General features: G+C 40.4%; 1 protein-coding gene across 4 annotated transcripts in view; it reads left to right on the top strand.

Moving 5' to 3' along the window:
• FRMD3 (FERM domain containing 3) overlaps positions 1–12,676 on the top strand; it is a 147,043-nt gene that overhangs the window by 98,406 nt on the left and 35,961 nt on the right. For all 4 annotated transcript variants that reach the window (XM_074856360.1, XM_074856362.1, XM_074856361.1 and 1 more), the window contains exon 6: positions 826–949. In XM_074856360.1, coding sequence (XP_074712461.1) covers positions 826–949 — 124 coding nt within the window. The remainder of the gene's footprint in view (positions 1–825; positions 950–12,676) is intronic.

The raw sequence follows: 12,676 nt of genomic DNA on the forward strand, positions 1-12,676 counted from the left end.
AGATCTCCAGCAAAAATAGTGGATGTAATTCAAGAAGAAAGTTATTTTCTTTTTTTTTTTTTTTTATTCTTTCCCTCTCTGTCCTGATCATTTCCTTAGGGCCAAATTGAGGTATATGCCTTGGATTGCACATAGAGAAATAGTTAGCTAGATGTCTGATTAGGGACATCATGTGTGCGGAAGTCCCCTTCATTCTGCCTTAACATGAGTGAAGCTCTTAATGCATTATAAGGCAGCGTATCGAAACCAAGATTGAGTCTAGACCTTATTAAAACAGGCTTATTTGGAAAATCAAAACACCAAATGCCATGTTTGGGTACCTAAGTGATACATCTTTTAGAAGAGAAATCGAATACTGTGGGCCACCTTAAATAATGTTACAGCCTGTGTTTCTCTGCTGGAACAGAATTAAAGCAGTCCATGTCAGTGAGAATAAATTGATGTAAAAAAGAGGAGAATCTGGAGTGCATTGTTTTAGTTCTGCCTGATACCAGAATGACAGGTACTCAAAGGGGGAACATTGCCTATGCCTCTGTTTTATAGAGTATGTTTCTGCCACAGAAAATAGTTTAGGATTGCTAATTACTGCAGCATTTAATAAGCTATGAACTTCACTTGAAACTCATTGAAGTAGCAGTTATAAGAATTTTGTTGTTTCAATTAACTATCAATTCTTCAAAGTAGCATTTCTTGAGAGATGCTGGATTCTTACCAATCATGGAAGTACCTTGAATTACACTGTATTTACTGACTTTTTTCCTTATTAAGTAATGTTGCAATTGAATTTTTCTGTTTTGTTTTGTTTTGTATTTCGGATCTGTTTAGCTGAGCTTGGTGATTATGATCCTGATGAACACCCAGAGAATTACATCAGTGACTTCAAGATTTTTCCAAAGCAGTCACAAAAGCTTGAGAAGAAAATAGCTGAAATGCATAAAAATGAATTCAGGTAATTCAGAATGCTGTTTGGTAAAGAAACAGCTAGAAATAATTTTATCTGTTTCCAAATAGTGTATGTTAATTTATGAGGGTTTGTTCCTTGGATTATAACAGATACTCCACCAGTATACTGTATTTGAAAATGCAGTTTTGGCTTAGTGGGTTTTCTTTTCCTGTTAATATTCATTAATTATAGCTGATTCCTGCATTTGTGCTGGTAATTTAGACTGCATTTGCTTGAAACATAGGTCTGGTTAGTGGAAGCAGCTCACATCATGAGTGCTGCTCTGGTTAATTAGTGGAATAACATCTTTCATTTAGGGATCATACGTCTTCAGCTGTGAAATTTCTGTATGTGGTGCAGTTTTAAAATTCTTGATAGATATTGACCTGACTGAAACTGTAATTAAGTTATTTTATCTGTAGGTTGTTAACATAGTGATGAATTGCACAGAAATGCATTTAAATAACTTCTTTGGAGGACTAAGGAGGTGAGATTCAGAACTTTGCATGCTCTTTTTCTGTCCTAAACTTTTAATAGTGTGACAACGGGGAATGGAGAAAGATAGATTAATCAGTCTTTTGATTTCAAAGTTGAATGTGTCCCTGAAGTACGGTGTTTCAGGAGAGAAGGAGCAGTGCGTTGTGCAACTATACCCTCTTCAGGATTGTCGGCGAATGACACGCACAGTAGTGACGGTGGCTTACATTATGCCCTAGTCAATTCGCTTAGTTGAGGGCAGTCCTCGGAAAACTCGGAGAGGAATAGGATGTACAGAAAACCAAAAGAAAACAAACGATTAATTACATAAAGTAGAAGGACAAATATTATTCAAAGATTACAAGGCACTTGCTTAAAACCCTTGTGTTTTGTTTTCATATTGCAATATACGTAAATACTTAAGTATATGAATACTATTTATCCAAAAAATAGATTGTGAGACTTCAAATTCCAGGGGGGGGAAGAAAATTCCTTTCTAGAAGAGTTAAAGCTTAAAACACTTTTTTTTTTTTTTTCCAGAAGCCTATTAAATATGTTGTTCAGCCAAAGTGCAATATTCATGACAGTAAGCTTGCCAGTATTAATATGTCTTCTATTTTTTCCTTCCTGAAGCCTATATAATTTGTTTATATTTGTTTCAGCAAAACAGTATTTTAAATGGCACAGCTACATCTAATATTTTCAGAGCAGTTCAGGCTGCACTTTACAGGGACCCACAGAAACAGCCTTTTAAAAAAGAAAACAGAATTTCTCTTACTTTCATTTATTGTTCATACAGTGGCTGCAGATTTCCAAAAGATAAATTCAACCTTTAAAAACCAAGCTCTTTCATCAGTTAAGCCAAGGTGCAGTTGAAAAGATTTTGATCAAATCAGTCTTTCAAGAACAGGCTAGTCCTTTATTTAAAGTTAGGAGAAGGGAAGGAGGGGTGGTTAGCCAAAGCTGGTGTTTTCTGTATTTCACAGTGCTGTGACAGATGTATTTTTCTGTGTTGTTTTTGTGCATAATTCTGCCCATCCACTGTGAATGTGATCTAGTTCCTCTATTATAAATAACCAGGCACATCTTTTAGCTCATTTTTAAAACTCCCTTTCCTGTTACTGTAATGTTCCTGATCCTGTGACAGTAAACGTTACAAGCCTTCGCCCATGTCCCTTTGGGATTCTCTTAGTCGTGGATTACTCCCATTGATGGCGCTCAGCATGTGAGGATGTCCCCTGAGTTTCTTCAGTAGTCTTGGTGAGGTACACTATTCATTATTGCTTTTTGGAAATGTTGTGGTTTGAGCTCAGAGGGCAACTGAGCACCACACAGGCCCTCACTCCCTCCTTCCCCCCAGCCCTGAGAAGGGGAAAATAAGCAAAGATGCTGCTCACTTCTGTCTTCCCTCCAGTGCTGAGAAGGAGGGAAGCAAGAGACCCAGGAAACTGAGACAAGAACAGGGAGGGATGGTTGATCTCATCCTTTAAGACACAAGCAAAAACCAGACTCCTTAGGGGAAGAAAAAAGAGAACATAAATTTAATACAGACACTAACAGCAACACTTAACAGACAGAGTAGGACTGTGAGAAGCATTACCACATCTTAAAAATACCTTCACTCACCCCTGCCTTCTTCCTGGGCTCAGCTTAGCACCCAATGTCTCTACCTCCTCCCTCCCAGCAGCGCAGTGGGCAGGGAATGGGGGGTGCAGTCAGTCCCACCGCTTCTTCCACCTCAGAGGAGGGAAAACTTCTGGCATTCCTCTCCTGTTCCAGCGCAGTCCCCCTCTCACAGGAGACAGTCCTCCACAAACCAACTCCAACATGAGTCACTCGCACAGATGTGTGGGTCATCCGTGCGTGTTGCAACCCTCCCAGTGCTGAACTACAACAGTGGGGGCTTCTTCCCACAGGGTCCCAGCCATAACAGAATCACAGAATCATCTAGGTTGGAAAAGACCTTGAAGATCATCTAGTCCAACCACACTGACTGTTCTCAACTACACCATATCCCTAAGGACTATGTCAGCCCGACTCTTAAATACCTCCAGGGATGGGGACTCCAACACCTCCCTGGGCAGCCCATTCCAATGCCTAACAACCCGTTCTCTAAAGAAATGCTTCCTAATATCCAGTCTAAACTTTCCCCAGTGCAACTTGAGGCCATTCCCTCTTGTCCTATCGCTTGTTACTTGGTTAAAGAGACTCATCCCCAGCTCTCTGCAACCTTCTTTCAGGTAGTTGTAGAGGGCGATGAGGTCTCCCCTGAGCCTCCTCTTCTCCAGACTAAACAACCCCAGTTCCCTCAGCCGCTCCCCGTACAACCTGTGCTCCAGACCCTGCACCAGCTTCGTTGCCCTTCTCTGGACACGCTCGAGTAATTCAATGTCCTTTTCGTAGTGAGGGGCCCAAAACTGAACACAGTCATCAAGGTGCGGCCTCCCCAGTGCTGAGTACAGGGGTAAGATCACTTCCCTGTCCCTGCTGGCCACGCTATTTCTGACACAAGCCAGGATGCCATTGGCCTTCTTGGCCACCTGGGCACACTGCTGGCTCATGTTCATCCGGCTGTCAATCAACACCCCCAGGTCCCTCTCTGACTGGCAGCTCTCCAGCCACTCCTCCCCAAGCCTGTAGCGCTGCTGGGGGTTGTTGTGGCCCAAGTGCAGCACCCGGCATTTGGCCTTATTGAAACTCCTACAGTTGGCCTTAGCCCATCGCTCCAGCCTGTCCAGATCTCTCTGCAGACCCTCCCTACCCTCGAGCAGATGAACACTCCCACCCAACTTGGTGTCATCTGCAAACTTACTGAGGGTGCACTCGATCCCCTCGTCTAGATCATCAATAAAGATGTTAAACAGGAGTGGCCCCAAAACCGAGCCCTGGGGGACACCACTCGTGACCGGCTGCCAACTGGATTTAACTCCGTTCACCACAACTCTTTGGGCCCGGCCATCCAGCCAGTTTTTTACGCAGCAAAGTGTGTGTCCATCCAAGCCACGAGCAGCCAGTTTTGCCAGGAGAATGCTGTGGGAAACGGTGTCAAAGGCCTTACTAAAGTCAAGGTAGACAACATCTACAGCCTTTGCCTCATCCAATAAGCAGGTCGCCCTGTCATAGAAGGAGATCAGGTTTGTCAAACCTTGGCAATTTGTCAAAGGCCGTAAACTCTCCTTTTCTCCCTGTATTGCAGCCAAAGCTCCCTGTTTAGCCTTCTGGTGCAGTCACCTGTCCTGGTGTGAGGCCCCTCACAGGCTGCAAATCAGCATCTGCTCCACTGTAGACCCCCATGGGTGGCAGGGGGGCGCCCCCCTGCCATCTCACCACAGGATACAGGGGAATCTCTGCTCTGGCGCACCTCCCCCCCTTCTCTTCTGTTCTTTCACTGACCTCAGTGTTCACACAGATGATCTCCTCACAACTCCCACCACTCCTCCCAGGTTCCCCTTCTTAAATACATAATCACAGAGGTGCAGGCACCGTCGCTAATTGGCCCGGCCTTGGTGCAAAGGGAGGTTCAACTTGGAGCCTGGGGAGCTTCAAGAAGCTTCTCACAGGTGCCACTGCTGTAACCTCCGCCCCCGCTACCAAAACCCCCACACACTCACTCAAACCAGAACAGGAAATCAGGTGGTATCAACCTGACTTCTTTTGCTTGTGTATATGCTGATTCCTGCAAAGAATTCCAGGAAGGGTTTGAGGCATAACTATAATTTATAGCAGAACTCTTCTCATACATCCCACATATATATATATATATATGTTCCTTAATTCTATTTCTGTTCTAGATTTTACCAATTTGTATGTTATAAATGTTAGGCTCAGTGGCTTACAGCTCTTTACAGCCCTCTTTTCTGATTTCTTTGGCTTATGTCAGCATCTTGTGTGCCTTACCTATTTGTCTGGTTACAAGGACAGTTTCAGAACTGTCTGGATAGCAATTTTCCACTGTAGCTCTGTCTTCCCCAAACTGATTGTCCTATTACGTTTTTTACATCAGACATTCACTAGTCATATAGAAGTTTTACCTTTTTCCAGATATTTAATTCCACGGACCTGTATTCTAGGAGTACAAATTAATAAAATATATCTGTCATAAAATGAGCTCTATATAGAGAGAGGCCCAGTACTAGATGATCAGATTTCCATATCTAGCTGGAAAAAGATGATTAGAAAAAACACTGTGTTTACAGGCTTCTGTCTGGTATTGATCAGGACATCTGTTTCACTGCATTCAGCAAGTTGAATTTTCTGATAAGAAGTAATGTTTTGCTGCTCAATGAGTATTTTTAAAAATGCTGCAAAAGGTTCCCCTGACCTTTTTTAAAAAGATACTTGAATGATGTGTTAACTGAGAACTAACAATGTGAGGAGAGCAGAAGAGATGAAAAGCCATTTTAATCCAGCTGCTGTTCTGCTACTTTCAGAAGAGTTACTTCTGAGTTTCAGCACTGCAAGTGAGTCTGATTCTTTGTTTTCTTTACATGTGTAAATAAACAAAGGTCGTGGCATCTCTCTCCTGCAGCAGGCTCCCATATAACCAAAGCCCTGTGGCTTGGAAGAGGCCAGGTCTTCACTGAATCCTGTCTCAGCATCCTCAAGACCTCTTCACTGGGCGCATATTTTCTTCTGTCCTACAGCATGACAGAAGAATTTGTCTATTGAAAGGCACATGAAGACTGTGAGGGGAGTGTCTGGGAAGCAGCAATAGGGTACTGTGACAGCTGCCAGTGACTTAGTGGCTCATCTTGTGTCATTTAGGAGCCTTGTTCTTATTAATTAAAATGGATGTATGACATGGTGCCCCTATTTCTTACCCTTTGTGGCTGTGAGAGCATCACTGGATTTTAGCAAAATGTGACCTTTTATGTGACTTTCCACTGCACCTGATTGCAAAAATGTAAATGTGACAGACAAAAATGCATGTCAGCTTTATTGAGCTGTGATTAATTGTCTGGTGAATTTTAATTAATTATTCTTCCTTCATTGGGAAAGGGAAAGGTGCAGAAATAATTTCATTGAACCTTACCAGTGGTGGGACAAACATGTGCCTTGATTTCATCACAATACATATCTTCCTGTCATTCCAAGTAAGTCCTCTTTTAAGATACAGTATACTGCTGGAGGCAAGTAGATAATGCTCTTATAACTTAAAATCTTAGAATATGTGAGGATGCACTAGGAACTGATGAGACCTGGAGACTTGTTCTTAAAAGAATTCAAAATTAATTTGAATATTATGGTTTTGGGTATGTTGGGTTACAACACAATATAACTACTGAAGTAATAGCTACTTGCATTTCTGTTTTCCTGCCACTATAAACAGACTGGGAGAGATTTGGGCCATAAAAATCTAGATATTCTGGGAGTGTATTCTGGTGCACCTTCTTCAAGTGAAGTGAATGCTAAGGTCCCTCCCCAGGTTGTTCATTTGCATGTCCCTTAGCCCTTTTAGTTAGATGTGTGCAAGTGCTTGTAAGGTTGCATTGTAAATCACATTAGTGAAATGATCCAAGATAAAAATAACTTACTTTCTTTCACTTGACTTCCACGCAAAAGTACATGGAACCACACATTCAGTTCTCACCTATTTTGGTAGTATTAAAGATATTTAGTACACTGCAGTATCCTCATTGTATAAAGCCATAGTTCATTGTTATTTGTGGTGACCAAAAGCCCCCAGTTTAACAAAAATATAGTGAAGAATTCTGTATTGCTTTGGTGGAAACCAAACCGAAACTAACCCGTCAAATGAGTTTAAGCAGAGTCATGACATCTTCTAGGTAGAGGAGAGGAAAGCTGCGTGAAATGATAATTCTTCAAGCATAGCAGTGGGATTATTAGGATTACTGGGTTTTTATGTGAAAGATCACTCAGGTGATTTTAATAATCTCTTTGGAATTTGAGGTTTTGGGGTGGGTTTTTTTGTTTGTTTGGGTTTTTTTTAAATACATTAGGAGTTTGCTCTTTTCAGATGTTCCCAAACCATCATACTTTTCCTGTGGCAGAATTAGTACTGTTTGTTTGGGCAACCTGCATTAGTAGCTTCCCAGTTTTGCTTCTAGCTCTTGATACTGGATTTTGTGGGCTCCTCTTACAAAAGAATGGACTTTGTGCATATGTATTTACATACCTGTGTCAGTACTAGTTCCAAACTGACTTCTATGTTGTTACAACTGTGGGATTTCTGTGGGATTTGCTTCAGATAACCAAATAAAGCATCAGATGGTTTTGGTGCAGTCACATTCCTTTTTCCCTTTTCCAAGACAAAAATTCCTTCTTATGAATTTACATCAACTCTTATGTCCTTTAACAGAACATTTATTACTCTGATAAAATTCCCTGGCTTTTGAAAGATACCTGTCAGACAGAGCTCCCTGAGGCCAGACACCTGAAAATACAGAGGTTTCCAAAGAGAAGATACACATAAATCCCTATCATGGGAATTTATATTTGTAGGAGTCATGGGTTTTTTTTCCTTTTTTTCTTTTTGAAAGGACTCAGTGGTTGAGAATAAAGATTTTTTTCTTCTGTATCCCACCTCAAAACTAATGGTCCATTTGTAATTATTTCTGATAGGAAATATTATGCCATGTAATTTATGTAAAAGTGTTATGTAAACAGTCATTAATTTACCTGAAAGCCCTATGCAAACATTAACTTTGCCCGGTAAATTACAAGAGTTACATGACCTGTTCAGATGCCTGTTTCCCAGACTGACCTTGTATAGGTAAATGCAAGTTATTTATCATTGCTTGGGATGGCCAGTGTGTGGATACAGGCTCAAGACGGGTGAGTGCAACTGAATTGGCTGTTGTCTCCATTGTGTGTATCCACACCAGCTTTTGCAAAAGTTGTATGTGGGGGAGAAGAAAAAGTTTCCTCTGAGGGTGTAAAATCACTGCCATGTTCTGCTATTAACTACCTCAAAAGCAGTTTAAACTTTTAAGCTAAAGGGTAGTATTTTCTTGAAAACCACAGTAGCAAAACAGTGCTTGTCTTTAATCCAAGCTAAATGAAAACTGTTGTTTAAATTTGATTTGAAAGTCATATATCTTTTTTATCCTTTGCTGCATCATCTACACTGTAAGTACTCAGTGGGGATTTAAGTACTTCTAACTTCCCTCTGCTGCTCTCTTACTGTATTCCCCTCACTGTACCATGGGTTACCATGGATGCTCAGACTCTGGGGCCAGCAGTAGTACAGGATTTCCCAGTGTCTGCTGATCTGGCTCTGCAGCTCTTGTGCAGACGTGGGGCTGTAACTGTCAGTGGAGCCACTGGCAAGTGGAACTACAAATATTACTATCAGAGTATGTTCTGGGAGGCTAGCCTAGAAGACTTGGCAAGGGTTGCTAGAAAATGCTTCTCTTTGTGGGTGTTAATATAATTCGATCCAAGACTAAAGCAACTTCTTGCATGCTGTTGAATACATTAAAAAGTGCTAAAACTAAATTCCCATTTAACAAGTCCAGAATAAGGTGGATCTAGTATTTCATTTAAGAGCTTCTTGCCATTAAAAGTACATATTATCTGCTTAGATGCATTTAATGCTGGCACCTCACTGATCTATGCTTTATATTTAGCTTATTGTACGAGCCTAATCACATTGGTATCTAACGGCCTTGTACACACGAAGGGAATCCGCTTGGAAGGACATATGGTGTGCTCCAAAACTTGCAACACATTACAGGAGACAGAGGCCACTTTGCTGGGGACCGAGGATCTGTTGAGGTTTACATGGAGGGAAGGGGGTAGTCTGGAAACAAGCAGGACTTGGGCTACAGCAGGGATATCTTGACTTCCAGACCTAAGGAGCCAAAGTCTTTGTAGTTCTCAGCTATACAAAGTATACCAAGGACTTTGAAGAGCTGAGGAGGACAATGATGTGTAGTTGGAATTCACAGGCAGATAGTGATGACAGCTGCTTGGGGTACCACCTACGTTACAGCCCTGGGCTGCACAGAATGTCCTCTTCATTTCAGCCTTGATAGCCCACGTTGGCTCATTTACAATTTCCCAGTGTAGGCATTTAGATTTATCCATCAGGCTATATGTTGGCACATGTCAACTGCAAATTCAAAATTATCTAATCCTCTCTAATTTAGTGATCGGGTCGGGTATTAAAATGGTATTGTGTTTGCTGTAATAGGTGAATAATGTGTTTATTTCTATTCTGCTATATTTTCCTGGTATATTCTTTCACTCTCTATCAGTTGTAATTTTGCTGAATTAGGGAGATGGCTGGAATGTATGTTTATTAGAAATTTGAAACAACAGGTCCTCCTGGTCATGTAGTCCTTTCCTGGAAGAATGATGTGTGTGTTGCTTTCCTCAAGGCTTTGTTTTTCTGAACCATTTTTTTTCTTACAACTTGCTTAAAACCAATTAAAATTAAGGAACTGTACTTGTAATTCTGGGTGCACTTACTAGAAAATGGTAAGAGTGAGATGCTGTTTAGTTGAATTGGTGTCTGCATGGCACAGAGTATTTCCAGAAGCTTTATGGTAAGGAGCAGCTTGACCTGAACATGATTTTAATGGAAGATGCATTTGTATCAGTAATCTAGAGAAAGGAACTTCACAGACAAAACAGGTGTCTTTTCCCTCTTCTTTTCCCAAAAGTCTGATGCAATGAAAAATTGAAAAGATATATCAATACATGTGATTTTTCTTTCAATGGGAATTCCAAGAAGTATTCAGCAAAAAGGATAATCTGCTTGAATTGAAAAAGATAGCTGTTTTCATTGTAGCATTGATAATTTTTTAGCTTTAAGAAAGATTGTGTGTGTCTGTGCATGCTTTTTTTTTTTTTAACTTCCCGCCTCAGGAAGAGTGGTAATAATCATGATCCAAAATGTGGTTGTTTTCTTTACCAAACTAGTTGTTGCCTGTCTTGTGGTGAGGCTCGGATTCAGGTTCTGCATATTTAGCATACCACTGAATTCAGATGTCTGTGTGAATTTCTACAATGCAGGGATTTCTTCATCAGCTGAAAGGACCTATTTCCTTTGCCCCTCTCCACCTCTTCTTTATTGGAGAGAAGGCTTTACAGGCTAGGTGTGTCTGGACCAGAAAGATGAATCTACTGTGATATTAAAAACAGATAGCTCAGTAGATATCTCTGTGTCATGGGAATAGATTTTAAATTAATAATAGGTAAATTAAAACTGCATCTGCTCTGTAAATGTATTCTGTCTGTTGAATAGGCTTAAAGCTCTCTGCATCACTGCATCAACATATGAAGAAAAGTTGAAATACAAATAGCTAAACAAGGACTTCGGAGATACTGTCTCAGCCTGATCTCTGAAGACACACAAGTAATTTGACGTGTTCTGATAGAAGGAGTTATGTAAGCAGCACATGTCATTACAGTGTACATTGTGTAAAATTAAACCCATAAGCATTTAATAGATTCAGTAAAAGAATTTGATTATTGTTTTAAAGTGATTATTCAGGTTTTTCTCATCCTAGGATTCTGTCTGTCTGAGAGAAAAAACAGTTTTGCAGTACAAATTAAAAGTTTTCTAAGTTTTATATGTTCCAGCAACACTTCAGCAATTCAGCTACTTGCCAGGTGATAAGGTCTCTTCTCATACTCAGACCCATTTAAAGGTTTTTCTCTCGCTGATGCCAGTGGCCCAGCCCCTTCTCAGGGGAGCAGTGCTGCTGCCTGGGCAATGTGCAAAGCCTGGCCTCGCTATTCTGCCCTAACTGAGCCACAGTCTACAACGCAATTTCATTTACCAGTGTCTTCATTTGGGGCTTTTCTTTGAAATTATCACCAACATTGTGCCATTGCCTGCAGTACAACTGAAACATTGGTAACAGATTTGTGTTTCAATACCACATTGCCCTCCTTAGCACCTTCATCCTGACTAAAAATACTAGCAGACAGACTGTATTTAAACCATCTCCATCGTCTGCCAAAATCTCCTGAGCTTAAAGGGAAAGTAAAAACTACTCAAGACCTTCAGCACTATTATTGTATATCTATTGGAGTCTCATCCACCTGTAAAAAGATTGAAAAAACAACAGCAAAACCTCAGCCATGTGGTAAGCAGTTCTGTAATCAGAATATGGTGTGGCTAAATGTAGATTCTTTATACAGAATTTTGACTCTTTTTTTAGGTTAAAAGGAAACCCAGGTAACCCTGTTCTGCTGAGGGATGTCCTGTACAAGATCTGGGATGTAACGAGGAGATTATTAGTAGATGGAGATCCTTCCTGAAATAGTCACTGTGATCTCTCCTGAGACTGCAGTGAAGTATGTTCACAGTTGCAGAGCAGGCAAAGGGTGTTTGATGGATACTGAGCGTATGTTATTTAAAGCTTTATGGATGGTACTTTTCCCTGGTTTGCGTGTAGGTGAATATGTAATGTTTCTAGAAGCCAGATCATTATGTACATTCTTACTTATTCTATGAATTAATTACATTGAAACACCCTACAGACCATAAATATCCAGAAATTAATTGTACATGGGGCATGCTGAAATACAGTATTGCTATTGTATTCTGCAGCAAGTAACTTTGTTTGACATAGAGATAAGGCAAAAGGATGGACAATCATTATGAATTTTATTATTAGTAGTATGATAATAGTAGTATCTCACAGCATGTTATAAGTCAGTAAGAGAATCAGAGAAGATAAAGTGATTCAGGAAGCAAGAAACTGAGAATAGCATTGAAAATGCTTTTTCTTTGCTGTTATTGCTATGTAGTCTTCTCTGTTAAAAGGAACTAATGATAAATCCTGTGCTGTCTCATCTTTGACATTCACTAAGTTTCACTACTTCAACATGTAACAGATACATACCTCAAAGGAAAGGTATGAAGGGAAGAAAATTCTAGAGTGAATTGCTGTGGGCAGCCCAGCAAACCAAGTAGATCATTGCCTTTGCACACCCAGGAAGTATTCCCTGTTGAGCTTCCTGGCTTTTGAAGTGCTTCAGAGTTGGGGGCCCTGTGGGGAATAAACAGAGTTTATACATCCTTTAGTGCATACTTCTCCTGAGCCTAAAGGAAGAAACACCATGTTGCAGACTCTCAATCTTCTATTAAAGTCTTTGTTTCATTAAAATTTTATTAGGGAACTTTTAGATTGATTGATTCCTAGGTTGAATCTTTAATTTGTAGCTAATAACTGTGGAGCTCTAATTTCACAAGTAATCCACATTTTATTATTTTTACGGTATATAGAGACTTTGTAATGGTTTCTTTCACTGGTTCTGTTCAAAACCTTTGGCATGCTG

Source organism: Strix uralensis, chromosome Z, assembly GCF_047716275.1.
Source record: "Strix uralensis isolate ZFMK-TIS-50842 chromosome Z, bStrUra1, whole genome shotgun sequence".
NCBI classification, from domain to species: domain Eukaryota; kingdom Metazoa; phylum Chordata; class Aves; order Strigiformes; family Strigidae; genus Strix; species Strix uralensis.